Raw genomic sequence first — 24773 nt, 5'->3', positions numbered from 1 at the left:
GCCCGCCGTGGTGCCCGCCGCCTGAGGCTGCCCGGGGCGCGAGAGCCGGCGCCGGCGCGGCGCGGGCGCAGGAGGCCACTCGAGGCGCGATGTCGGTGCCGCTGCTGAAGATCGGGGTCGTGCTAAGCACCATGGCCATGATCACCAACTGGATGTCCCAGACGCTGCCCTCACTGGTGGGCCTCAATACCACCCGGCTTTCGGCCGCCAGCGGCGGGACGCTAGACCGCAGCACCGGCGTAAGTGCGCCCGCCTTGAGCCCTCGAGGCCCCTCCTCCCTCCTGGCTCCTCTTGGGTCGAAGCCCCGGGCTGGCCGGGTGGTGCAGCACAGGATAGGGTCACCCTGGGAAGGAGGGTTGCAGGAGCCGGGGTCACGAGCCCACCTTCCGCTCTGCAGCCAAGCAGCGCCTCCAGCTGCGGCCGCCACCGGCGCTCTGGCGTTTGGGGCGATGCTTCTTGCGCCCGGTCCCTGGAGGGGCTTGAAGACACCTGCTTTGGTGGTGGTGGGAGGGGTTCAAAAGTCCAGAGTCCTCGTTCACTAATATTAGGAAATCTTTCTTTGCAAAGCTTAGGAAACTGAAGCTAGGGACTTGGGGACTTAGCCAAGGTCACTCAGCATGTAAGGGGTGGAGATGCTGTTTAAAGCCCTTTGCGGGCTAGGTCCAGCCAGGACTCAGCTCGCCCTACTTTGTAAAAGGCGGACTGGACCTGCCCAGAGTGGGGCCCAAGACAGAAGGTCAGATCTTGTGATCTCACCTGAATCCCCCAAATCCCAAGGGACCCTTCGGTTCCCATTCCCGTTCGAAGATCTAAGCGTCCACTCCGGAGGAGGTTGCGAGGAGCTGGGCGGGACCCAGCTGCCTTCACCCACCCCTCCCTACTAGCCTCTGAAATGGAAATCGCATCTCCATGTCAGCAGCAGCCTGCGGGTGGGGAGCGATGGCAGGGGTGGAGGGTCTGGATAAGGCTGACTTCCATGATAAATGGGGCAGGCTGAGCTGAGACCACCTTTTAGTGAGGGGCCACTGGAAAGGGGCCCTGGCATAACTTCCCAATGGAAAGGACAGGTGAGGGGCAAGACTTTTCCTCCAGTTTTGCTCCCAAGGGCTCTGTGGTGTGATCCACCACCACCACCTATGACTCTTGTTGGGTCTGCCTCTCCTGTTGTTTTAAAATGAGTTTCCCTAGTGCCCTGGTGCCGGGAGTGGTATCTCCCTCCTTTAGTCCCAGAGGCAGAGGCAGGTGGATCTCTGTGAGTTTGTGGCCAGCCTGGTCTACAGAGTGAGTTCCCTGATATCCAGAGCTACGTAATGTGACCCTGTCTCAAAAAACACCAAAACGCCAAACAAAAATATCGACGTGAGTTTCATGATACAGAGTTTGCATGCTTCTGTGTCCCGAGCTGCTGAGGTTGGATGAATGAAATCAGTCTATCACTACTGTAGCTCCTCTGCCTTCTTCCCCATCCTTACCTAAAAATAGCAGGGAAGTGCAGGATGCCAGGGCAGAGCGTGGAGACTGGGCAGGCTGCAGTGACAGGAGGCAGGGGTATGGGGTGTGTATGCAGGAGCCCTACTGCCCCTGCTGTGTGTCTGAAGGTCAGGGTTATGGTTGGGATAGAGGGCCTGCAAGGTGAACCTAGCCACTCTCAGCTCTGGGTCCTTGGTGGTCTTTGGGCAAACCCTCAGGACTGAGGTTAAGGGTGGTCCTTACACAACATACTTGTTCACACCCACCAAGTGGCTAGTGGGTGGGGGGAACTTCATGGAGTTGGAAATCAACATCTTAGCCAGGCTGCGTTTGGGGAGACGGCACAGCTCTAGGCTGTTGCTGCTCCCAGTTCTTAGGTGCTGACTGGGGGCCATTAACAATGGCGCTTGTCTCCAAGTGTTAGGGAACAGGAGATCAAGGCAAGTCTGCACTTTGCTGGGAGAAGAGGTGTCTGGTTCCCTAAGCCTTTAGCCACTGGTTTCTTACACGGCCCCTCACCCATCCTAGTGCATCTGCAGCCCCACCCACCTTCCCCCCACCCCCCGCATTAATCTGGTTAAAGTGCAAAGCTGAGCATCCAGAGTTACACATGCATTTTAAGGCACTGTTCCTCTCCAATCTACTTGAGCCCTCAGTACCCAGGTTCAGGTCTCACATCCTCACATCCTCTCTTTCTCTCCTCGTGCCCTTCCCTGCCTGCCCCTCTCCAGGTGTTGCCCACCAACCCCGAGGAGAGCTGGCAGGTGTACAGCTCCGCCCAGGACAGTGAGGGCAGGTGTATCTGCACGGTGGTCGCCCCCCAGCAGACCATGTGTTCACGGGATGCCCGCACAAAACAGCTGAGGCAGCTACTGGAGAAGGTGAGTCCATGCAGGGCGTGTACGTGAGCTTGCACGTGCAGAGTGCGGTGTGGTGGCCTGAGGCTTGGCCAGCCTGCAGGGCCCACCCGGGGGCCTTCCCTGACATACCCTACCCCCCCCCAAGTATTTGTGAATGAATGAATGGGCCGATGGCCTTGTGGATAGGAGGATGGAAAAAGGACAAGGGTGGCCCTGGGGGAGGGGGGAGAGATGAGTACACCTGCTTCCTGGGCTCTGAGGGCTCTAGGAAAGAGCTTGTTAGGAAAGCCAGAAGCATGGCTCTCCTTCATCACATGCCATTTCTCCTCTGAGCAGTGCTTGGGGTCTGATCCAAAGGCTCCACAGTGCAGCCAGGGAAATGGTGGGCTCCAGATACCTGGCATGCAGGCTCTCCATGGGGCTGTCTCCATCCCACCTGGTGAGTCGCTCCCCCCATGGGTGCTCCCTAACATGAGGGCAGCGAAGTATCTCTGTACACCTTCTGAGTCTTGTTTCATTGTCACAAGAACTCAGCAGGGCCACTGGTTACTCCTCAGATTGATGTCCCCAGGCCACACAGCTGGCTGGACAGGGAGCTAGTCCAAGTCATTGAACCAGCTGTCCTCCTGTTTGGGTTCTGTTTCTTGCCAAGAGAACCTATAGGCTGCTCTCAGGACCCCAGATTCTGCAACTGACCTCACTATGACAGATCCCTGGGGTGCTACCATGGAGAGAAGGGAAAATGAGGGACTTTTCCATCCTGCCCTCCTCCCCTCCCAAGAAAAGACACCTCCAGGGCAGGAACCTTTCCTACCCAGTAACAGTGGGGTCACATGTCGCACGCAAGCACACACACACACCAGGAAAGCTAGGGTTTTCCCTACTGATTGGCTTTGGACTTTTCAAGCCCTTACCTTTGTGAGATCTGCGGGGTGAAGCATCCTCCGTAACTTGAAGAGAAGCCCTGGGAACAGAAATCATCTTTGCAATGACAGAATGGCTTTGGAGCCCAGCTTCACCCCTGCCAGGACCTGGCCTTCCCAGCTGGAGCTGGGCCACAGCTAGGCTCCCACCACCTTGGGCAGACCAGTCCCCTTTCCTGTATTCAGCTGCTGAAGCAGGAAGCAGCCTGAGAATTGGGATGGCTCCCAGGTTGTTGCCAGTCCCTGTGTGGAAGAGACCTGGGACCTTATTTCCATCATGGTACCTGTGAGGCTGGCTTCCCCAAAGGGATGGAGTGTGTGTTGGTTTCTTGGCCTGTTTCACCACCTTTAGCCATCAGAGTAAATCGCTTGAAAAGAGTTCAAGTAAAAGATATTTAACAGATCCTGCGGACATTTATTTACACCAAACTAGACAGGAGCCTAATTGAGCCTTTAATTATTCAGAACTGTAGCAAGGGGGTGGGGCTGGGGGTACTGGGGCCCAAGGCAAGGGACCCTGGGAGAAGGGCAAAGCTGGGAAATGGTTCCAGAAAGCTCTAGGGGCCCCTGAGAATGAGGCTGCACAGTTTTCCTCTCTGCCTATTCAGGCCAGTTTTGCTGCTTAAAAATTTAAAGCCCCATTTCACGCCGCGCAGACTCTATTTTGGGAGGGCCTTCATTTACTGTGCCTGTCAGCATTGATGAGCCAAGCCTGCTCTGCCGCCCAAACGCTAAGGCTGGTCATCGCGCCTCCTTTCTCTTCTACTTTGCTTTTTCCCTGCCTGTGGGGCCAGCTGGCACCTGTCATCTTGGGCAACAGCAGAGATGGCTCTGGATTTCTTGGGTCCCTTTGCACCCTGGGACCAGTTGTGCGTTGCCACCATCGGGCTTCTGTCAGATCCACTTGGTTGCACAGCAGGTCAGGTACCAGTCTCCATTTTGGTCCAACCAGAGTCCTTGTCCTTGCTGAGGATTGGGTCTCGGCATCCTTGAGCAGCTCCTCCAGGGTCTGATGGCAGAGGAGGAGATGAGGCTGGCACCAGGATGGAACTGTGTCCTCTGAGGAACACAGGATCTTAGTCCAAGAGCTAAGGCTCTGTAGCCCCAGACCTTGACCTGTCTGTGTGCTGAGGCCAAGTTTCTTAACTTCTAAGCTGGTGTATCTGTGTTGGCATGTGGGACTCAGAACAGCTCCCCCTCACCCCCCAGGGTTTTATGAAGATCAAGTGAGATAAATAACATAGCTGGCTTAGGCCAGTGCTTACATGAGCAATAAACATTAGCAATTAGTCATTCCCAGGTGGATGACAGGTGTGTGGCTGCTGTGCATGTCCCCTCCCCCACTTCATGGCACCTGCTGCCACAGTGGCTAAGACTATCCCATGACCTTGTGACCTTGACCGTGCTGGTTGGCTTCTGGAGACACTGCTGGAAGTAGGCGTGTGTGGAAGCTGTTATCCCCAGAGGGTTTGTATGGATGTCACCCATTTTCCATTATGGAAGACTTAGCTGAATGGTTAGCTAGAAAATGGGGTCAGACTGTGGTTTATCTTAAAGCAACCAAGCTGTTTAACATCTTTAAGTTTTTTGTTGTTTTGTTTTTAATGTTAAGGCTAATCTTTACATTTGAAAATTCATTAAAAGCATTGGTCCCTAGTTAGGAAGGACAAAAATCTCCCACCCACACTGTCTTGTTAGACTGAGCCTGTGCCCACTATATGTGTTGCTGACTTTCGAGATCTGTTCTTGTTGTTGGTGTCAAATCTGCAAGGAAGAGACAGGGAAGAGCGGCTTTGGCTAGAGATGGCCAGGCAGGCTGCACAGGTTTCCTGCACTGGCTGTCCTTGTTCTGGCTTCAGGTGTGGATGAGGCCCCCACTTTCACCTTCCAAAGTGCCAGTGATGTGGCGTTGTTCACAAGTCATTTAGTGTTTGAGTTCATCCCAGAAGACTCCTTGGAGGCAGTGGCATTTGGGCTGGGCCTCGAAGGGTGGACAAGAGCAAATGACCTCTTTTCTCACAAGAAGCAATGCAGTCCTTCAGAGGGGAATCAAGTGGCCAGAGAGGGTGTCCAGCAAGAGCAGCTCTATTTGAGCATCTAAAAAAGGGAGCAGAGTCACAGTCAGCCCCTTGCAAGGCTGTTCTTGTTCTGTACACTGAAATGTGAAGGTGAGCGTGCGCTGCTTTCTGGTCCTAAAATCCCATATGGTTTTAAAGTGTTGACATGGGTGATATCTTCCCTTGGCCAGTTGAGAAGGCTTCTAGTATCTCTTCCTATTTTACTCCACTTACTGGTCTGAAGGCTCTGTAGTGGGAGATGGGAGCTGTGCCAGCACTGTGCTGACCACTGTGCTTTGAAGCCACGCCTCTCTCCCAAGGACTTTGTTCCTAGGAAGGGATCTTTTTCAAATCCAAAAAGAAAAAAAAAATTCAGCAAGAAGACCTGCCACTCAGGAGGCACCTTCCTTGTTAGTAACTGGATTAGATTCCGAGATGACCCAACCCACTGCGGCATCCTCGGCGCCTTGGTTCCCCTCCCCCCTCACCCCTGGTGAGCATCCATTCTCGCATAAGCCATAGCCAGTTTCCTGAAAATGAAATGTGCTGGCAGGTGGCCGCACCAAAGCTGTTTCTCTTTGCCACGCTCTGGGATCGTGCTGAATAACAGAGCCCCATCTTGAGGCTGCACTCCATTCAACAGTGCCCGTAAGGACGTGAAACAGCGATTCTTCATTTGCTGGGTGATTGATTCCTGACTCTGCGTTCTGAATGTGCGTGTTTGCCGAGCAGTCATCTGCCTATGATATTGTGGGGCTGATGGATGGCGTGTGCAGTGGGGGAAAGGCTGGGCACAGAGCCTGGAGCGGCTCTCTGTCCCTTCCTTCAACACTTAACACCAATGCTGTCGGCAAGGACACTCCAGGAGACTTGGCGGGGAGGAATTTACACCCCAGGCAGGCTTGGCATCTCTTGCTGTATGCACTTGCCTAAGGCTGCCAGTCTCTCCCTGACATAGAGTGGAAACAGGCCCCACCCATAAACGTAGAGTGAAATGGCCCGCAGCCCCGTGCCTGGAGCAACTCAAGGCTCCTTCCCTGATCTCTGTACCCTACTGTCAGGGTGGGAGGGAATATTTACCCAGCCAATTTGCAGTGTTTGGGGAGTTCTTGATCCTAACAGCCTAATGCTGGTGATTAACTGGTAAATCAGGCTTGGAGCACTCCTGGCTCTGGGGTGGTGCAGTGGGAAAGGTCAGCCTGGCTGATGAGCAGACGGAGGAGACTGGCTGACACCTGCTGCAACTCTTGCCTTGAACCTGTTACCCTCTTGACAGGTGCAAAACATGTCTCAATCCATAGAAGTCTTGGACAGGCGAACTCAGAGAGACCTGCAGTATGTGGAGAAGATGGAGAACCAGATGAAAGGCCTGGAGTCCAAGTTCAAGCAGGTGGAGGAGAGCCATAAGCAGCATCTGGCCAGGCAGTTCAAGGTATGCAGTCCCTCCGAGGCTCTTTTCCTCTTCCTCCCTACTCTTTCTTTTTCTGCCTCCCTCCCCTCCTCCCTTTTCCTTCTCCTTCTCTCCCCCTCCCTCCCTACTTCTTCCTCCTCTTCTTCCTCTTCCTCCTCCTCCTCCTCCAAGTCAGACGACTTTCTTTTCCCATCCCCCACAGAGGTAGTACTCAGGGGTCTGGGGAGCACCGCAAGGATTGTTCTCTGCCTTGCAAAGCTGTGCCGATCCGGGAGTAGAGAGGCCACCCACTCCGGCCACTGAAGAGGGTGGGGCTTAGTCAGCCCCTTCGTCACACCCTGGCCCCTCTCTCCTTCCTCATCAGCCAGTAGGAAATGGGGGTGCCAAGCCCCCTCTCCTCTAGCTGAGGCATATTAGCTGGGCAGGGTATCATTAGAAGCCTTCAGCATTCCACAGCTGCTGCAGGTAAATCACATTAGCCAAGGATTAGCTTAACTGATTAGAGCCATTTCTGGGCCCTGATCACTCAGGGCAGTTTTTCACTTCTGACCTAATTTAGCTGTGACAAGGCACACTGTAGATGCAGCTGTGCTAAATGTTCTGCGTCTCCATGTGACCCTGGCCGTTAAAAGCTCACTTCCTTTGACCTGAAATTATATATACATATGTACAAGTATGTATATATACACGACTCTCCACTAGTGCTGGGCTGGGAATTATCCGCCACCTTAATTAAGGTGTTCATGCATGTTAATTAGGAATCAGGCCCTGATGTAAATGAACAGGTCAAATTACACGGCCGCTTGGCTGGAAACTGCCTCATGCTTCTCTGTCCTCTCATGCTAATGTTATCCTTTGATGCACTCCCTACGTGAAGCAGGAACTAATCCTCCTTTTAAAAGCGGTACATTAGGTAGGCAAAATGGCAAGCTAATGAAGTTATAAATCTGCGTTATAAATAAAATAATAGCAGGCGGATCCCATTGAGACAAAATAAGCCTCAGTTCCTGTCCAGGCAGGGAGCTGCTGTGCCCCTTGGCCATCATGACTTACCTTGGTGAAAGGCTTTGACCTTACAGACAAAAAGTTTGTTTCTGTCCTGGCCAGCATCTGCCCTCCTGTGCTCGCTCGGCAGACTGAAGAGTCTTCAGTGACATGAGGTAGCTCCCCTTGGAGACTGTCGTCTACAGAGCACCCTCTGAGATCCAAAGTTGGGGTCTCTAAGACTCTGGGACAGCGGGAGCTAGCCCTTAGCTTTTAGGCTGTACTCACTGCATGAAGGAATCTCAGCAGAAACCATGAGGGTGTCTCATCACCATCTGAGTAACTTGTTTTACAATGATTAAAGTGTGATTTTTCTTAAGTGACCATGCAATATATGTCTTTTAATGGCTGTTTGAGGCAGGCTAGTGAGCTAGCTTTTCAACGGTGTTTCATTTTCTTGCTTGCAGGGCTAACTTAAAGAGTTTTTTCAATGCGCCAGTGACTGAAGAAGCAGTCCCCCCATGTAACCATGAGAGAGCCAGAGAGCTTTTTGCACCATGCATTTTTACGATTCTTTTCCAATCCTTAGCGCCATTTCACTAAGGAACCTTGAATCCAGCCAGGATCCTCCTTTTGCATGCGACTCTAGATGCATCCCATGAATAGTTTGAACCCTTCCTTGTCAATGCACTTTTTGAAAAAGAAAAAAAAAAAAACCAACCACAAACTTTGTGTATGTGACCTAAAGCATGTAACTTTAAGATGCTGCATTCTCAACTGACAAATAAAGGCCTTTCCCAAATACGTGGTGTTCTGAGGACTGTTTAATATGCTCTCCTGACTCACTGGGACCCGTAACTGACTGACTGCTAAAACGGGAGTGTGCACACCTTCCCTCTCGTAGGGAGAAGCCAGGCCAAGGCAGGGTATTTCAAGTTTTTGCATGCATCGCACTGAACCAGCTTATTTTAACCTTGCAGGCAATAAAAGCGAAAATGGATGAACTTAGGCCTTTGATTCCTGTGTTGGAAGAGTACAAGGCCGATGCCAAATTGGTATTGCAGTTTAAGGAGGAGGTCCAGAATCTGACGTCAGTGCTTAACGAGCTGCAAGAGGAAATTGGCGCCTATGACTACGATGAACTTCAGAACAGAGTGTCCAATCTTGAAGAAAGGCTCCGTGCATGCATGCAAAAACTAGGTAGGCCCAGCACCCTGCCGGTGTGGCACTGTCTGGCCCGACTCTGCCACACACGCAGGTGTAGGGAGCGATGCTGAAGCCACAGTGCTCGCCTGGCCTCAGCAGGTGATGGCTGCATCAGGGCTTCTGGGTAGGGCCACCCAGAGATAGCAGCAAGAAGTGCAGGCAACACCCACCCCAGGGCATCACCCATGTGCAAGCCCCATGCCAGAGCCAGGTCTAGACCCCACTGAATCTAACGTTTGGAAAAAAGTATGATATTAGATGCCACATGCTGTTGGGTGGTTGCATATATGTGTGCACAGGTGTGAGTGCTTAATGTGCATGTGTGTGGTCCATGCATGTGCTTTTAGGATAGATTTAAAGGGCTGGAAACATATCTCCAACCAGGTTAAGAGGAGAACTGATAAGACCTTGAGAATTCATCAGGTTTAGTTGGAATTAAAAAGAGGGTACAGCAGCAGGTTATGTATGGGCAGAGCAAGTGGGGGCCCCCAGAGGCCTGGGTGGAGTGGACTGGTGAGCAAGGTGGTTTGCCTCCCTCAGATTCATATTCCCCAACAGTGCTGAGGTGGGTGGCGTTTGGGTTCTGAGTACCCCGTGACTTTGGCCGTACTGCACGTGTGGCTGCTCGGGATCCTTTCTAAATCGTACATATTGGATCCTGATACCAGCGTCAACATTCCCCCATGGAGTCTGACCAACTCATTTGTTTTTCTAGCATGTACGTATTAGAGTGACCTTCCAGAAAGATTTGGGGGAACTCTTATGTTATGCTCTGACTCAGTCCCTCCTTCATCTATCTACCCCTTACAAATTTAAAATATCCCAAAGAACAAACACCCTTTCAAAAGCCTTGGCATGGACCAAATAGATGGTTCTGTTGCAGAGCAAACACAAAGACCTGGGTTCAGTGCCCAGAACTCATGTACAAAGAACCCTAGTGCTAGGAAGGGGAGACAGGTGGGCCTTAGGGCTCGTTGGCCAGCCAATGTGGCTCACTTGGGAAATAATACAGTGAGAGACCCTGTCAAGGTGGCTGGCTCCTGAGAAATGATACTTAAGGTTGTCTTCTGGCCTCCACTGGAGCTCATACATACACATGTGCTCCCGCACAGACTGACACCCAAACACCCTAACCTTGGTGTTAGATGACAGATGAGAGCATTCACTAGACAAGTAGTCTTGTGACTTCCAGGTGATTCTCAGTGGCTGCTCCTGGCTTGTCCCCAGCAAAAGTATAAAGTTTGGGGCTCACAGGCCTGATGAGCTGGGAAACTATGCTGGGCACTGGGGACTAGTTGTTTTGCAGAGACACTTGCAAGGCCACCATGGAATCATGTCCCATATATATTATTACTACTGTGCCTCATGAAACCCATGACCCACTGTGGTGGGGGCTGTAGCATCAGTCAGCCCCTGTGTGGGTCTGGATGAGAGCCTCCATTGTCTGTCTGCACAGGTTTCCTAGGAGTGCCTAGAGTATGGTGCTAAGGAACAGGCTACAGGACCCCTCCATTCTTCCCTTGACTTTCCACCATGGCCTTTTTCCCAGTCTTCCCAGCCAAGCACTTAGATACCTCTGAAGATCCCAGAGCCTGTGTTTGCTATTTATTCCCCCAAAATGCTGTTTCCCCTCCCAGGTTTTTCCCTCCTTCGTTTCCAAAACCAAGGGAATCCAGATGGAGACCATGGTGGGACATTACCAAGGCTGCCAAGCTAGTGGGCCTTTGGGAGATGGGGGCAGCACACACGACTCTCCAGGTTATCCCAGGCAAGCCAGACTTCCCATCTGTCCTCGGCCTATCTTTAGCAGTCTCGTGAATTTACCTTATGGCTAGGATCTTGGGGCTTTCACGTGGCTGCCCTTGGGCTGTTAAGATGAGTCATTTGGGAATGAAGAGAGAATGATAAAGCGTTAATCCCACCCTGGGATGCACCAGCGAGGGCTGAAGGGCTTCAATAACGTGTACTTGAAGAGAAGCAGCAGCTGGGGCGGGGTAGTGAGCTCTGAGCCCCCTAGCCTGCTAAGCTATAAAGTAGTGAAAGTAGCAAGAGCCACTCAACAGCAGGCGCCTTTCCCAGGCCTTGCTGCCGTCTTCCGGTGCGGTGTCTCCTGATTTGCAACACAAAGGTATAGAGAATCCCGGGGCCTGGGCTCACTAGGAGAATGTGTAGATATGCTTCCTGTCTCTAGCTCTGCACTGCCTGGCTCAGAGGAGCTGGGGTTGTGATAGGTCAGTAAGCAGGTGGGTGGGAGGGTGAGAGAGTGGAGGTGGGGAGAGGAAATAACTGGAAGGATAAAGGGACAGAGGGAGGCTGAGCTGATGGTAGAAGCACAGACAGGAAGAGGATTGGTTAATGGCTGGGTAGATAAGCAGCTGATAGAAGTTTGTGGCAGATGGTTGACTGATAGTCTATAGATGGCTTTAGCATCTGTCCCAGGCCTTCATTCAGCCCAGGAATGTAAGGACTAATACCCTATGGATGCTTAATTCAATCTTTAGCCTTACTGAGAGGTATCATCCCCCAGCCTCCCTAGCAGCCTACTAACAGGATGGCAGTACCCAGAATGCAGCCTCTGGATGTGGGCAGCACTCACTGCTGGCTCAGTGGGTGGAACTCTACACATGTAGAGGCTTGGTAGTTGAGTGTTAGTCCTTAAGTCCCCAAGCCCCAGTCTCCTTGGAGTGTCTGCCTTGGCAGATGCTTGGTTACATTCACTGGGAGTGAGGGAGGTGAGGGCTCCCTGCATCTCTCAAAGCCTCTCATCAGACCTGCTCTGGTTGCCTCTTTCCTTCAAATCAGTTGGTGAAAATTCCTTCACACATGCGGAAATCTCAATTCAAGGTCCAGAGTTACATTTGCTTCTGGTTTCTTGATGGGATGACCTGCTTTTCTAAGTGGTCTTGGAATTTGAAGCATCTTCCTCCTCGACTGAGCTTAGGCATAACATGTCTTGGGTCTTTTCTGGGAAGTACAATCCCCTAGAGCAAGTCTCATCCACAGGCAGGAGAGAGGCAGTGCTACCCAGAACCCTGATGACTGCTGAGAGGATGCCGCAAGGTCAGATCCCACCAGCTAATCTGACGCCAGAACTTGGGATGCTCAGTGCAGCCACTCCCCAGATTTAGGCCACACTGGTGCTGCCGGCTTCCTTGGTCACTGTTGCCATGGAGGACTAGCTGGCTTAAATGACCTCCCTGTCATACCATCCTGGCACTGATGCCGAGACCACCCCGGTGGGATTATTTTCTTTCTGCAGGTGGGTTGGAAGACCCCCAGAGAGCTAGGGCCAACCCAAGGGAAAAGAGTGGTTTTTACTCTACTGAAAATATGTCTTAGTAAAGCTTGTGGCTTCCACTTACAAGTTGCCTGCTGGCCAGGTGAACTGTCCACCCAGCAGCCACATGAGTAGGATTATAACTGCAGGTCCCTGCATTGGTGGGAGACACTGGCCGCCGTGCTGGGCTGCGCTGTGAGCTCCTATATGCTCTTCAAGGAAAATCAAAAGACACCTTCCTAACACTTGAGATGTCAGAGTCAACAGGTGGAGGCTGGCCTCCACTAGCAGGGGCAGTGGCCATAGTGGCCCATAGAGCTCTGTGATCACTCCCAGATGGGAGAGTTTAAGGTGATTTGACAGTGGAAGCCCAAGGGATGAGAACCCAGGATTCCTGTAGCCTACAGCCACCATTGGACCAGGGCTGCCTCTTCCATTTCTTCTAAATTGTGGTCCACAGGAGGCCATGCCTTTCCTGGCTAAGGCAAAGGGGACATGATGACTCTAAGCAATGCTCACAGGCCTGCTGTAGGCTGTGGATCCAGACCTGGGCCTGGGTTGGGGCTCCTTCACCTGTGTCTTGGGCTTTGTTTCCAGCCCACAGACTTCTTTCTACATAGGTCTTCTCGAGTTTCAGGGCTAAACACTGAGAATGGAAGCCAAGTCCTGTTTGAGGACACAGACTTTCTCACCCAGCCTCCCAGATATGCCTATCCTGACCCAAGCTTTGAAATGGTCCAGGCTGCTCTCAGCCTGGCATCTTCCCAGGAAGTGCTCAGGCTTTGTCTAGCTTCCAGCTTAGCCAGGCATCTCCATCCCAAGACCCTCCCACATGGGATCCATCCTTACAGCAGGCTTCTTCCACTCCCCACCCCCACCCCCATCTATCCTGAGTGTGCAACTGGAGAGAGGCACTTTCTAGAACTGAGTGTGCCAAGATACTTCCAAGCCTCGGCCATGGACTCCTTTAGATTCTGTCAGTTCGAGAGGTCTTGGCAGAACTAGTGTGGACAGGGAACCAAAAATAACTCCCTGACTCAAGGAGAGCAAGCAGCCTCCAGCCCCATGGGCCCTGGGAACTGTGCCTGCCCCAGCAGCTTAGAGAGCAGGAGACACAGTAGCCACACCTCCCTACCCTCCTCAGCATTGAAGTATTGGAAGGCTGACTGCACGGTGACTATGCACATAGAGGATGGCTGGGTATGGCTAGCAGGCTGGTCCTACTAGGCGTCTTTCCTGTAGAACTCAGACATGGACCTCTGTCACTTCTGAGATAGTGAAAGGAAAGTTTTGTATGGGTGGAGTATGGTAGGATTGTTCAAGGCTGCCCCTGACCTGGCTGAGAGCAAAGTCCTATTTTCTACACATTCCCATCTGAATCCATGGTGGGATCACTAAACAATCCAGACATGTTCTGAAAGGCCTGTGTTGTGTACCTATGCTAGTGTGCTTTCCTGAGGTCACTGGTGATGCCATGCCTGCTTTCTGGTAACTGAGATCAACATGGGCAGCATGAAGGGTGGGCTTCACTGCCCAGAGGCTCACCCTCAAGAGCCCAGCACTTGTCAGATGGTGAACGGATGTACACCAAGTCATTCGTTTGAATATGGGGAGTGGAAGAGACTACTTACCTGGAGCAGCAAGCCTCAGGCGCTTTGGTTAGCAACCCCAGGAAATGTGGTCTAGCTGAGGTTACAGAGATGGATGGGATAAAGACATCTTTAGGGTCTGGGCATGTGTCTGGGCTCAGCCCTAGAAGTTGGGCAGGAAGGTGAGCTTTAGAGTAGGAATAGAATAGGCCCGGCCATGGAGGCAGGGAAGGCTAGGACCAGGGCTAGGCATCCAAGCTGAGGTGGGCGTCCTCCTAACACTTCTGCCATGACCAGTGATGCATAGGAGGATGTCAGGTTTCTTCAGGAGAATGTCCAACCAAGAAGGGAACTCTAGCAGATCTGGGACAGATCTAGTGTGAGTTGGCATCTCAGAAAATCTAGTGTGTGGCTAAGTCATGTGTTGGCTACAAGCACAACATGCCATTGGGTGGTAAAGATGTCTTCCACAGGGATTTCCAGTCATGACAACTGTGCATGCTGATTCCTTTGAATCTTACCCTCCAAGCAGCTCATAGCTCATGTCTCCAGGATGAGCAGAGGACCTTCTATGAGAAATTACGGGGATCAGTGCTCTGTGGGTGATGGGTCTGGACGGCAGAGTGGGGTCTGGAAAGAGGACTGGCAGAGAGGTTGCCTTCTGTTGGTTTCTTTCAATTCCCACCCATTTTAGAGGAGCCTCTGTCTCCTGGAAACCCAAGACTCACCCCCTAAGTCAACAGGAACAAAGGAAAAAAAACTGGGAGAGGTAGAGTCCAGCCTGGGCATATGGCTTCCCCTGCCCAGCCTCCACAGGAAGCACATAATGAACTCACTCGAATTTCAGAAGACATACAGGTGTGCAAGTGGGTGGGTGCATTTGTCTTTGTGTATATATATGCTTGTGTGTGTGTGTGTAAAGTTGGTTATGGCACTCATGGGAAGGGAATTTTTCTACAGACCCATCAGGATCCTCACTTCCGGCTGCTGTCGACACTGAGCAACCTTAGCCTCTCCACATGCCCTTCTTTTTTCTTTCCCTTACCTTAGTATCTCCTCCAAGCCCAGAGCTTGGACTGGGCAGGGCAGTGTGAACAGAGGCTAAGTGGGCATGCCCTGGGGTCAGAGACATACCTTTTAGAACCTTGTGCTCAAGACCTTCATGAAGCCCTGAGCCTCAGTAGAAAGTGTGGTGTGGGAAAACTCAAGCTCCTCCTGGAAGGGGAGGTGCCTTTGAGGAAGGAACAGGAAGGGCGGGGTACCAGGGCTGGACATCAGTGGAAATCCAGGCCTGGAGTGTCTTTCATCTGTCTAAGGTAGATTTTTAATCCTGCTGAGCCTCCTCTTAGGACAAGCCAAGCCGTTGTTCTTTCCAGTGTTGTGCAATGCCACTGTGAAGGTGCCCACCCTACTGTGGGCTTTAGGAGATGGTGCTAAGTGTGGGAGCAGGGCGGGCTGTGCCGTCCCTGAGGCCTGCCCTGCCCTGTTCACTGTAGGATTATCTCTGCTTCCCTGTGGTCTCAGGTTAAGCCTCTCACAATCCTGCCTAAGCAACTGGATCTTCTGTGAACTTTGCAGAATGTGTGTGTGTATGCTAATGTGGTCCTTGAGGGGTATCCTATAGACTGGGGGGGGGGGGTCACACTCAAGCCTGACCTAGTGCAATGAGGACGAATCCTACACATCAGGCTCAAGCTGGGGGTCCGTGGGGTGGCAAGAGAGTTGCAGAATAAGGCAGGAATGCTAGGTCACAGCCTCAGCACCTCCTGGATGACCATTTTGTAGCTCTGAGGTCATCTCTGGCCATCTGTGAGACAGGAGGCATGCAGAGGTCACGTTCAAGATCCCATAGAGCAGGAAGCTCCAATCCCAGCCCTCTTGAGAGCATAGAAATCACACACATACACACACAGAGCAGGACACCAACAAGCCTCCACCCACCTCCACCAGGGGGCTGGTTCCAAAACAGACACATACACAGGGAAGATGTGCCCACAATGTGGGGTGCTGTTATGGACCGCTAGGATTGTCTTTCTGTTTGGGAAGGTGAATCCTACCTGGATCCAGGAGGATCTTGCCTACGTGCTTTATTCCAGCAGCCAGAGACTACTGAGCTCTTTTGCTCTGCTTCCTAGAGAAGACTGAGGCTTGCTGAGGCCAGACCTCACTTGTTATTAGGCTGCCCTGGCCTTTTGCTTACAAGGAGTCACAAGGTCCCGGAAGGCAGCCCACTCACTGCTATGCCCTGCCGTTCCTGCCCTCAGTTGCTCTCTTTAGAGGAGGGGGTGGCTCTTCTTGGGCCACCAGTGGGACCTGTGTAAGTGACATCATGAGCTGCAGGGCTTCAGATCTGGAGGGGAAGAGGAAGATGCACCTGTCCTCCAAGCCTAGTTGTGCCATTGGGGGAGGGGGCCAAGGCTCTCAGTTGCCTATTGGCCCTCACCTGTGTGCGCTCTGTTCCAGCCTGCGGGAAGCTGACAGGCATAAGTGACCCGGTGACTGTCAAGACCTCTGGCTCAAGGTTCGGGTCCTGGATGACAGACCCACTGGCCCCAGAAGGTGATAACAGGGTAAGTGTCCCTGAAGCTCTTAAGGGACCTAAAAGACCTGGTATCTGTTCCTCACCCTAGTGCCAGCCATGTCTACCTCCCAGGCAGACAACTGTGAGGGATGTGGACTAGATAGAGCTATAGTCTCCCAAGGGCTTCTTTGAAGGAAAGCTGGTGGAGGCCCCCATGCTGACACTAGTGACAGACAGTGGGATGGGGAGGCTGTTCATTTGAGCATGGTGGTAGCAGTGAGAGGAACAGCAGTAGCTCTGCCAAGTGGCTGAGCAGGTGCCCAGGCATCTACTGTGCTGACCGCTCCGGGCGGTTCCCATCACAGCCTCTGCTTCGGGGATGGAATCTATTAGACCTTTCTTGTTTTAACGACAGCTGATTTGTACTCATTTGCCATTCCTTTCATGGCTGATAGAAGCTCTGTGTTCCCTTTTGATTCCGAGAAGAGGCTGGGTTTCTTTTTCCTGGGTGTTTCCCCCGTGGGCAAACCTCAGAGAAGAAAAATGAGGCAGCTGCCCATTTCTTTTGCCTATTTCTCCTTCCTTGGAACTGGGTTGTGGTCTCAGCCCTTTTAGGAACTGGGGCATGAGGAGTCAGAGGCTGGGAGGCCCCTTGGATGGAGGAGGCCTGTAAGGAGCAGTCAGGGTCTCTGGGAAACTCCAACAGAGATGGAAGAGAAGCTTCTGTGAATCCTTTGATGCCATCCAGCACTAATTACTGCAGCCAGGATGAGCCTCCTAGGGTCCAGGTGCTTCTCCCAAACACTCTTCTCATCAGAGGTTTGCAGGAGAGTGGACAGCCACACTCAGAACTGGATGCTCCTCCCTGGGCCCAGAGGAAGCAGCCTGAAATCCAAGATGCTCTAAGTCTTCTTGCATCTCTCCATGGCAGGCAGAGCAAGATTGGGCAGAACTGGAAACAGGAGGTGACTAGAGATGGGCATGGCTAGGCATGGCTTTATAGACCAGTGCCACCAAAGGCCCAGCTCCTTAAACATGACAGACAGCTTGGGAGGGCTGGCAGGGCTGCCCAGAAGGTACAGTAGGATCAGGGCCATGTGAGCATAAGTTGTTCTCACACTGTTTTCTGGATCGTGGTGGTAATATAGTTTCTCAGCCTTCTAGCTTGTTTTCTGTTGCTGTGATAACACACTTTGACAGGAAGCAACTTAGGAAGGAAAGGTTGGTTTTGTATTAAACTTCCTGGTCACGTTCATCACTGGGGGAAGTCAGGGAAGGAACTCAAGCAGGGACCTGAAGGCAGACCTGTTTGCTATTCCTCTAAGCATCACCCCTGACTAAGGAACTCACCCACCCATGGGCAAGAAATTACAGCAGGAACCATGGAGGATGCTAACAATGGCTTATGCTTAGCTAGCTTTCTAACATAGCTCAGGACCACTGCATAGGGAATAGTGCCACCCACAGTGGGATGAGCCCTTCTGTTAGTTAAGGCAATCAAAATGGTCTCTTCTAGGCATACCCATAAATCAACCTAATAAAGACAGCTACTCAACTGAGACTCTTTATTCAGCTGGTATTAGGTTGGATCAAGTTGACAATTAATGCTAACTGGGACACTTAGGTTTTGATTGTACCCACATCTTGTCAGAAAAACTTACCTCTGCTCAAAGTTTGCTTAGGAACACCCCCTTACTACAGATGTGGATGCCATGATGGAGAGAAACAGGGGCAAGACAGAAGATGTCTAGGAAGTCCAGACCATCATCCCAGGCTCTACCCCGACCATGTCATTCATGTCTAGTTACTAGCTCTGGATTGCAGAGAATGATATAGCTACATCTGCCACACACACACACACACACACACACACACACACACACTGCTCTCTATACGTATTCTAGCACTGGCACCTCTTTCCAGGCTTCTGAGAAACTGTTACCACTACTCATGCAAATGGGCCAGGTCCTACCCATGGTTCTCAGAGGCTGGTCCCTGGTGTCACTGAATCTGTGAGATTCTGGACTGAGGCTCCTGATGCCACCCATTAAGGACCTCTCCCCACAGCACAGAGCAGGAAAACTACCATCAACCCCACACTGGCTAGCCAAGGCCAAGACAGGGACCCAAGTCTGGAGCCTTCTGACATTACATATATGTGTGCCTTAACCTCTGGAATATGAGGCATAGCAAGGGTGTAGGCTCACAGAGTTGTCAGGACACCCATGGGTGCTGTGAAAATTAAGTATCTATTTTCTGCTTCATGACTGCCTTCCAGGAGAGGAGGCTCTGGTGGCAGGCAGAGTGGCTAGAAGAAGGAGGGGACTTCAGGAGGGCTGACAGCAGGGAATAGGCAGGATGCTGGCTGGCAGCGAACACACTGTATTGGGTTCTGCTCTGGGCACATTGGGCTCTGGACCACGTGGCCCCCACAGTGGCCTATGTATACCAGCCTGCTAAGTGACATGTCACCTCGCTCAGCCATTGATCAACACCAGCAGTGTTTGTTTTGTTTGCTTTCTTCCAATCTCCCATTTACTTTGATCACATACACATGGGAGACCAATAACTCACCACACACATGCAAAAAAAAATGAAAAAAGAAGGAGGAAGGAAAGAAAGAAAAAAGAAAAGAAGAAAGAAAGAGAGAAAAAAGAAAAAGAAAAAAAGAGAAATTGATGTTGGCTATAGAGCAGGCCCCCATGGAGGATGGGGGTAAACAGAGGGGAGAATCGCATGGGCCCCATGAGGAGGCCTTGGGAAGCTGCAGAGCCCCACATCAGTGTGTGTGCTGAGGGACTACGCTGAGCCAGCTCAGTCCCCACTGCCTCTGGGTAAACCGTTAGAACAAAATTAATTAGCTTGAGACACTTTTGCACGGGCTCTCCTCTATCAAACACCAACTGTGTAAGGTGCTGTGCTAAGAAGCCTTACTCAGCAGTGAGCCACAGACCCTCAGCCCCCAACAAAGACCGGGCCCTTTACACCAACATTAGAAGTGGGAGGAGCTTGGGAGGAGGAGCTAGCTGTATTTCTTGTGTGTAGGATGCCTAAGTCCATACCACTCTACCACACCTCCAGGCCCCTGAAGTTCCAGAGGGTTCATTCTGGATGCTTAGGCTCACAGTCTACTTGGACTGGGACACTGACAGAGCTATGTCCCACCCACCTCCCTTTCTGCTCCCTACTGGTCCCCCACCTCAGGAATACCTCAGTGTAGCTTACACAAGACATCAGAGAGGGGGCTTGTACCATGCTCCCACTGCCCCAGGAGGCTCATGCTCAAAAGGGTGGCGTACTCCTCACAGCTTCCTTAGCTCTGTGCTCAAAGGCTCGTCCCCTCATCTAAACAGCATCAAAACCAACAGATGATCCTTAGAACAGAGGGCGGAATTATCCAGAATGCTTTAGATTACACAGATCCACTGGTGCCTGCAGCTCTGTCTGCTGGCAGCTTAGGTATCCTTTCTAATCCTTTCTCAGTGGGAGTAGGGACTGGGACATTCCTGGGGTGGCTGGCATCCTGCCACTTCCTCCTAGCCTCCCACTGAGGCTCTCTCCACCCCTTCACTAACTGCTCCCTTTAGAACATGGTTTCCAAGGCTGAATTCCTTGATGTTAGCAGTTTCAGGAGGACACTTGTCAGATGCTTGCCAAGCCAGAGAGAAGAGCAAAACTCGTTACTGAGATGGTCCCTTAAATAGCATCACCCAACACCAAGGCTGCACCATAAGATGCTGGGCAGAGCCCTGGCAGCTCTGCCCTGGTCCCCATCCCAGATGAAAGCAATTGAACTTAGTTAAGTAGCCTCCGCTTTCACATCTGAACATGGTGAGACTTGCAGCAGAGTTTTAGCGTATGCAGAAGAGCTCAGGGAGCCCCACAAAGCCTAGAGGACTTTCAAACAGGCAAGGCCTTGACATCCATCAAAGAGAATGATGGGGTGAGACAGAAGCAAAGTTAGCAAGTTAGTTCTCAGGCAGAAAAATAAGAGGCACTCAGAGTCAAGCACAGATGTTAGAAGGACACCCCTGTGTGCCTGGGGAACGGCTACAGATGTGATATGGGACTTAGAAACTATTAAATCTGTTAACTAAGTTCAGACATTAGGATATGCCAATATACGCCTTTTTCTTAGCCATAGAGTTTATTCCCTAAAGAGCTTTTACAGGTCCACTCTGTAGCCTGAGAAGGGTGATACCAGAGGTAAGACATGGATCAAAGGAATCTTTGCTCAGACATAGGTCTCAGAGGAGTTAGACTTAAGATATGGTTTGAAAGCCATTTTAACAGTCTTGCTTGTGAAGTTACTTAGAAAAGGAAGTGTGTACATCTCTTTTTCAGATGGTCTGGTCAGTTATGCCAAAATCCTCAGGGTCAGCTATTGAGAGATAGAAATCAGGACCAGAAGAATGAAGGTGGCGTGGCTTTTCATCCACTGGTCACCTCTATGACCTAAGCAGCTGTCCTGCATCGAAGGCAGCTCCGCTGGTGTACAGCCTCCTATGATGACACTTGTGTCCTCTAAGTAAAGTCAAGTGGTGTAGGTCCCCTTGACTCTGTCCTCCACCTTTAGCAGAGCATCCTTGAGTCTAGTTGGAAAGAACCACTGACCCTGTCAAGAGTAATGAGAGCCACGTCTCTGGGAGCCAGCAACTGTTTCTGGAGTCACTTCCCAGAGACAACACCAGCCTTGGAAAGGACAGAAAATAAAGCCATTTCAGAGCAGAAGTCACAACACAGTGAACAACAGTAGAAATGGGGCTTCTTCCCATGAGGCTCTGGGTTTGGAGCCATGTGGCTCTCTTCTGTAGAATGGCCCATGTCCCAAGCCTCCATAGCCTGTAGTTGAATATTCGGTCTCTGGAGCCCACTGCCCTAATGTAACCTAGTCTGTGTTCTCAGAAAACAGTTGGAACCTGTGTCTGATTTGCTAGTATATGGAGAAGAGACCACTTAGAAATCCTTAGAAATTAGATATGGCATCTAATCCTTAGAAATGATATTGGTATCATCTTGTTATACATTAGACCCAAAAAACACAGAAACCAATCACTAGCTTCATGCTGTGGAGAGCCCACTCCAAAGCACTAAGAAGGGACTTGCTTCATAGGTGAACAGAGAGGGCTGTAGAAGGAGGTTAAAGCAGAAGATACAAAGAGATGGAGAACTCCCATCCCATGAAGCAACCCGGTGAGGGAGTAGGGGGTGGGTAGCCTTTCTCCAGAGAGACCAAGGGGTTATCTGTATATGTCCTGATATCTCCATTCTAATCCATAACCCATATCATTGAGGGATGATCTAAGAGAGACTCAGGATAGCAACAACCCCAGACAGAGACTCTGTTGTTGCTGTTGGTGTTTTTAATCTCATTAGAAACAAAAGGCACATCTGCCTCCCAGTATCTGATTGGATGTCTCAGGAACCAAGCCTGAGAGCTGCTGCCACAGCCCTAATCCCTACTCAGCTTCCCAGGCTCTCTGTGGATAAAGCAGCTGTCTTAAAGCCAGGCAGAGAGTATTGCCTTTCTCCTCTCCTAACCCCACCCCTTTCTCATCTGCCCCAAAATTGCTTCAAGATGACTAAAGGTTTTTGTTCCAAGTCTAGATGGCTCTCAGGTTAACTGGCATGCAAGTAGTCGTCAGAAATCACTTCCTTTGTAACTCAAACTTCCCTTCAGACTCAGGTCGGGGCTGAGTTTGTTACTTGGTTGATTTCCATGGCTGGGAGGTCCATATTCCAGTCTGAGAAGTGCTTTCTCCAGATTAGGGAATGAACAATTGCCTCTGCAACAAACCAAAGCCCCAGTTAATTACCTTCCCCTGCTCAAGCTTGGTTCCCCCCCCCCTCTCTAACACAGACACACACACACACACACACACACACACACACACACACACACCAGCAGAGACAGTGACTCAGACTTTACATCTGTAACAGACTGGTAAGGTGGAGGACTCAATCACATCCATACACTGGAAGATGGCCCTTCCCAGTAACCTTGAGAGACAGTTGTCCTTGCAGACAGAAGCTCCCCAGTGTGTGAGCATCTGCATAACAGCTATACAGGCTGACTCCAGCATTGAGTCCCCAAGTTGAGGACACTCCTTTCTCCCAAGCCCTTGGCCAAGATCCAACAGTGAGCAAAAAGATGTGACCATTGTCCTGTAACATGGTGCTATCCCAAGTAGTGAGGACTGGGGACCTGGTGGGGTTTCCCCTACCACCGACCGTTGTATATTACATAGACTGGCTGTGGACTGTGTATGTAGGAGAGCCCTGACCACCTGTCCCCACATCTGTCCCTCCACTGTGTCCCACTCTTCCTGGGGGTAGGAAGATAGGCCTGAGTGGAGCCCAGGGGGAGTTCAGTGCTCCTGAAGGTAGGACAGGATGCTCTATAGTCCTGAACTTCCAGCTCCTTCTGTCTTAAGTTCCCACACCCCGTGGGACATTAACCACGTCTGCTCTCCCCACAGGTCTGGTACATGGATGGTTATCACAACAACCGCTTTGTCCGTGAGTACAAGTCCATGGTGGACTTCATGAACACGGACAATTTTACCTCGCACCGTCTCCCACACCCCTGGTCAGGCACAGGCCAGGTGGTCTACAATGGCTCCATCTATTTCAACAAATTCCAGAGTCATATTATCATTAGATTTGACCTGAAGACAGAGACGATCCTGAAGACACGAAGCCTGGACTATGCTGGCTACAACAACATGTACCACTATGCCTGGGGTGGCCATTCAGACATCGACCTCATGGTGGACGAGAATGGGCTCTGGGCTGTCTATGCCACAAACCAGAATGCGGGCAACATTGTCATCAGCAAGCTGGATCCTGTCTCACTGCAAATCCTCCAGACCTGGAACACCAGCTATCCCAAGCGCAGCGCCGGTGAGGCCTTCATCATCTGCGGCACCCTCTATGTCACCAATGGTTACTCGGGGGGCACCAAGGTCCACTATGCCTACCAAACCAACGCCTCTACCTACGAGTACATTGACATCCCCTTCCAGAACAAATACTCTCACATCTCCATGCTGGACTACAACCCTAAAGACCGTGCGCTGTACGCCTGGAACAATGGCCATCAGACCCTCTACAATGTCACCCTCTTCCATGTCATCCGCTCTGATGAGTTGTAGCTCCTGCTTTTCCAGAAGCCAAGGGTCCAAGTCCTCACCCTGAGGACATTTCCATGAAACAGCTGCCAAATGATTCCAAGAATACTAGCAGTCCTGATTTTGAGAAATCAGCGCAATTTTGACACCGAGTGATGGTGTCCTCTCTGTGTTCCTCCTACTCATGCAGGTGGGCCACAGATTTCAGAAGAAGCCACCATGTATGTGGATGGAACTGCAGCCCAAGGCTTCTTGGCTGTCCCCATCCCACCCCCATCCCTCTCTGGTCCAATAACTCAAAGAAGCAAGGCGATGACTGTTGGCCCCTCTCACCCAAGAACAACCCACTGTTAGGATTGCATGGACATTTCCTTAGGTTGTGCCCAGAGAGATGATGTGATGGCCATTCTCCCCACCCTGAGCCCCCAGCCCCTGTGGCGCGCGGTGTAGGCTGCTTCGGCCCACACATATCGCAGCTGCCTTTTTCTTGACCGTGCTGTTGTCTCTTAGATTAACTGTGCTGAGGCTCCCAGTAGCTCATGGACCTGTGTCTAGTACTTTCCCGAAGCGATGGTGGGTGTGCGTAGAGTGAAGTTGCTGTACCCACATTGTTGAACTTGCGTACCCTGTAGCTAGATCGTGAGGTGTCCGTCTGTTATCCCCCAAGGTGGTAACTCCGTGTGTTCAATTTATGCAATGAATGTTGTCATGCAATGCTGTAGTTTGGATTGATAAGTGGATGGTTTCTGTTTCCAAAAAGGAAAAAAAAAAAAATCAGTGTTCGCCCTTATAGGAGACATAGTCAAGTTCATGTTGATAATAACCCAGTGAAATTCTTCTCTTGTCAAGTTATCTGAATTGTGTAACCATGGATGGGAATGACGCATCTTGGGAAACTTCAGTTTCCAACAGGAAGAAACTCCCCAAGGGCAGCCATGTGTGGAAAGATCATTTTTTAAAGAAAATAAGTCAAAGAGGGCAACTTTGTACTATTCAGTTAACTAAGGAACAATAAAGATATTAGGAGATATCCTTGCTCTGCTTATTGTTTGTGACAAGAGGGATGTACAAGATGGGCACCCCGGACTTCGTAGCTACCCTCTAGACCTCAGAACTCAGAAGGGAGAGAGGACAGTAGACTGTAACCTCCTACTTCCCAAAGTCAGAAAAGGCTTAGAGTTTCCCCCACCTTGGGCTGGCCAGGGTCTCCCACCCTTCACCAACTCTTCTTCCCTGGAGCAGGCACCCATGTCAGACAGCCCTGCTGCCACTGGTATACACTAGCCAAGACCCCACTAATGCTGATGAGTCCATGAAGGTGAACCCACCCCACTTCCGACCCAAC

General features: G+C 51.2%; 1 protein-coding gene across 4 annotated transcripts in view; it reads left to right on the top strand.

Moving 5' to 3' along the window:
• The window catches only part of Olfm1 (olfactomedin 1), a 41655-nt gene extending 17197 nt beyond the window's left edge, over positions 1-24458 (top strand). The window contains exons 1-6 of one of the 4 annotated variants that reach the window (XM_028757005.1): positions 7-239; positions 2202-2351; positions 6587-6742; positions 8686-8905; positions 16241-16347; positions 22778-24458. In XM_028757005.1, the coding sequence (XP_028612838.1) occupies positions 90-239; positions 2202-2351; positions 6587-6742; positions 8686-8905; positions 16241-16347; positions 22778-23452 (1458 nt within the window). In that variant the 5' untranslated portion in view covers positions 7-89 and the 3' untranslated portion in view covers positions 23453-24458. Of the gene's footprint in view, positions 1-6; positions 240-2201; positions 2352-6586; positions 6743-8172; positions 8510-8685; positions 8906-16240; positions 16348-22777 lie in introns of those variants that run through there. The other 3 variants (XM_028757006.1, XM_028757007.1, XM_028757008.1) reach the window with 3 other exon arrangements.
• The last annotated feature ends 315 nt before the right edge of the window (positions 24459-24773 follow it).

This window comes from Grammomys surdaster, unplaced genomic scaffold (assembly GCF_004785775.1).
Source record: "Grammomys surdaster isolate TR1022 unplaced genomic scaffold, NIH_TR_1.0 126133, whole genome shotgun sequence".
Classification (NCBI taxonomy): domain Eukaryota; kingdom Metazoa; phylum Chordata; class Mammalia; order Rodentia; family Muridae; genus Grammomys; species Grammomys surdaster.
The sequence above is the reverse complement of the archived record's forward strand: the minus strand, read 5'-3'. Positions and strand labels throughout refer to the sequence as shown.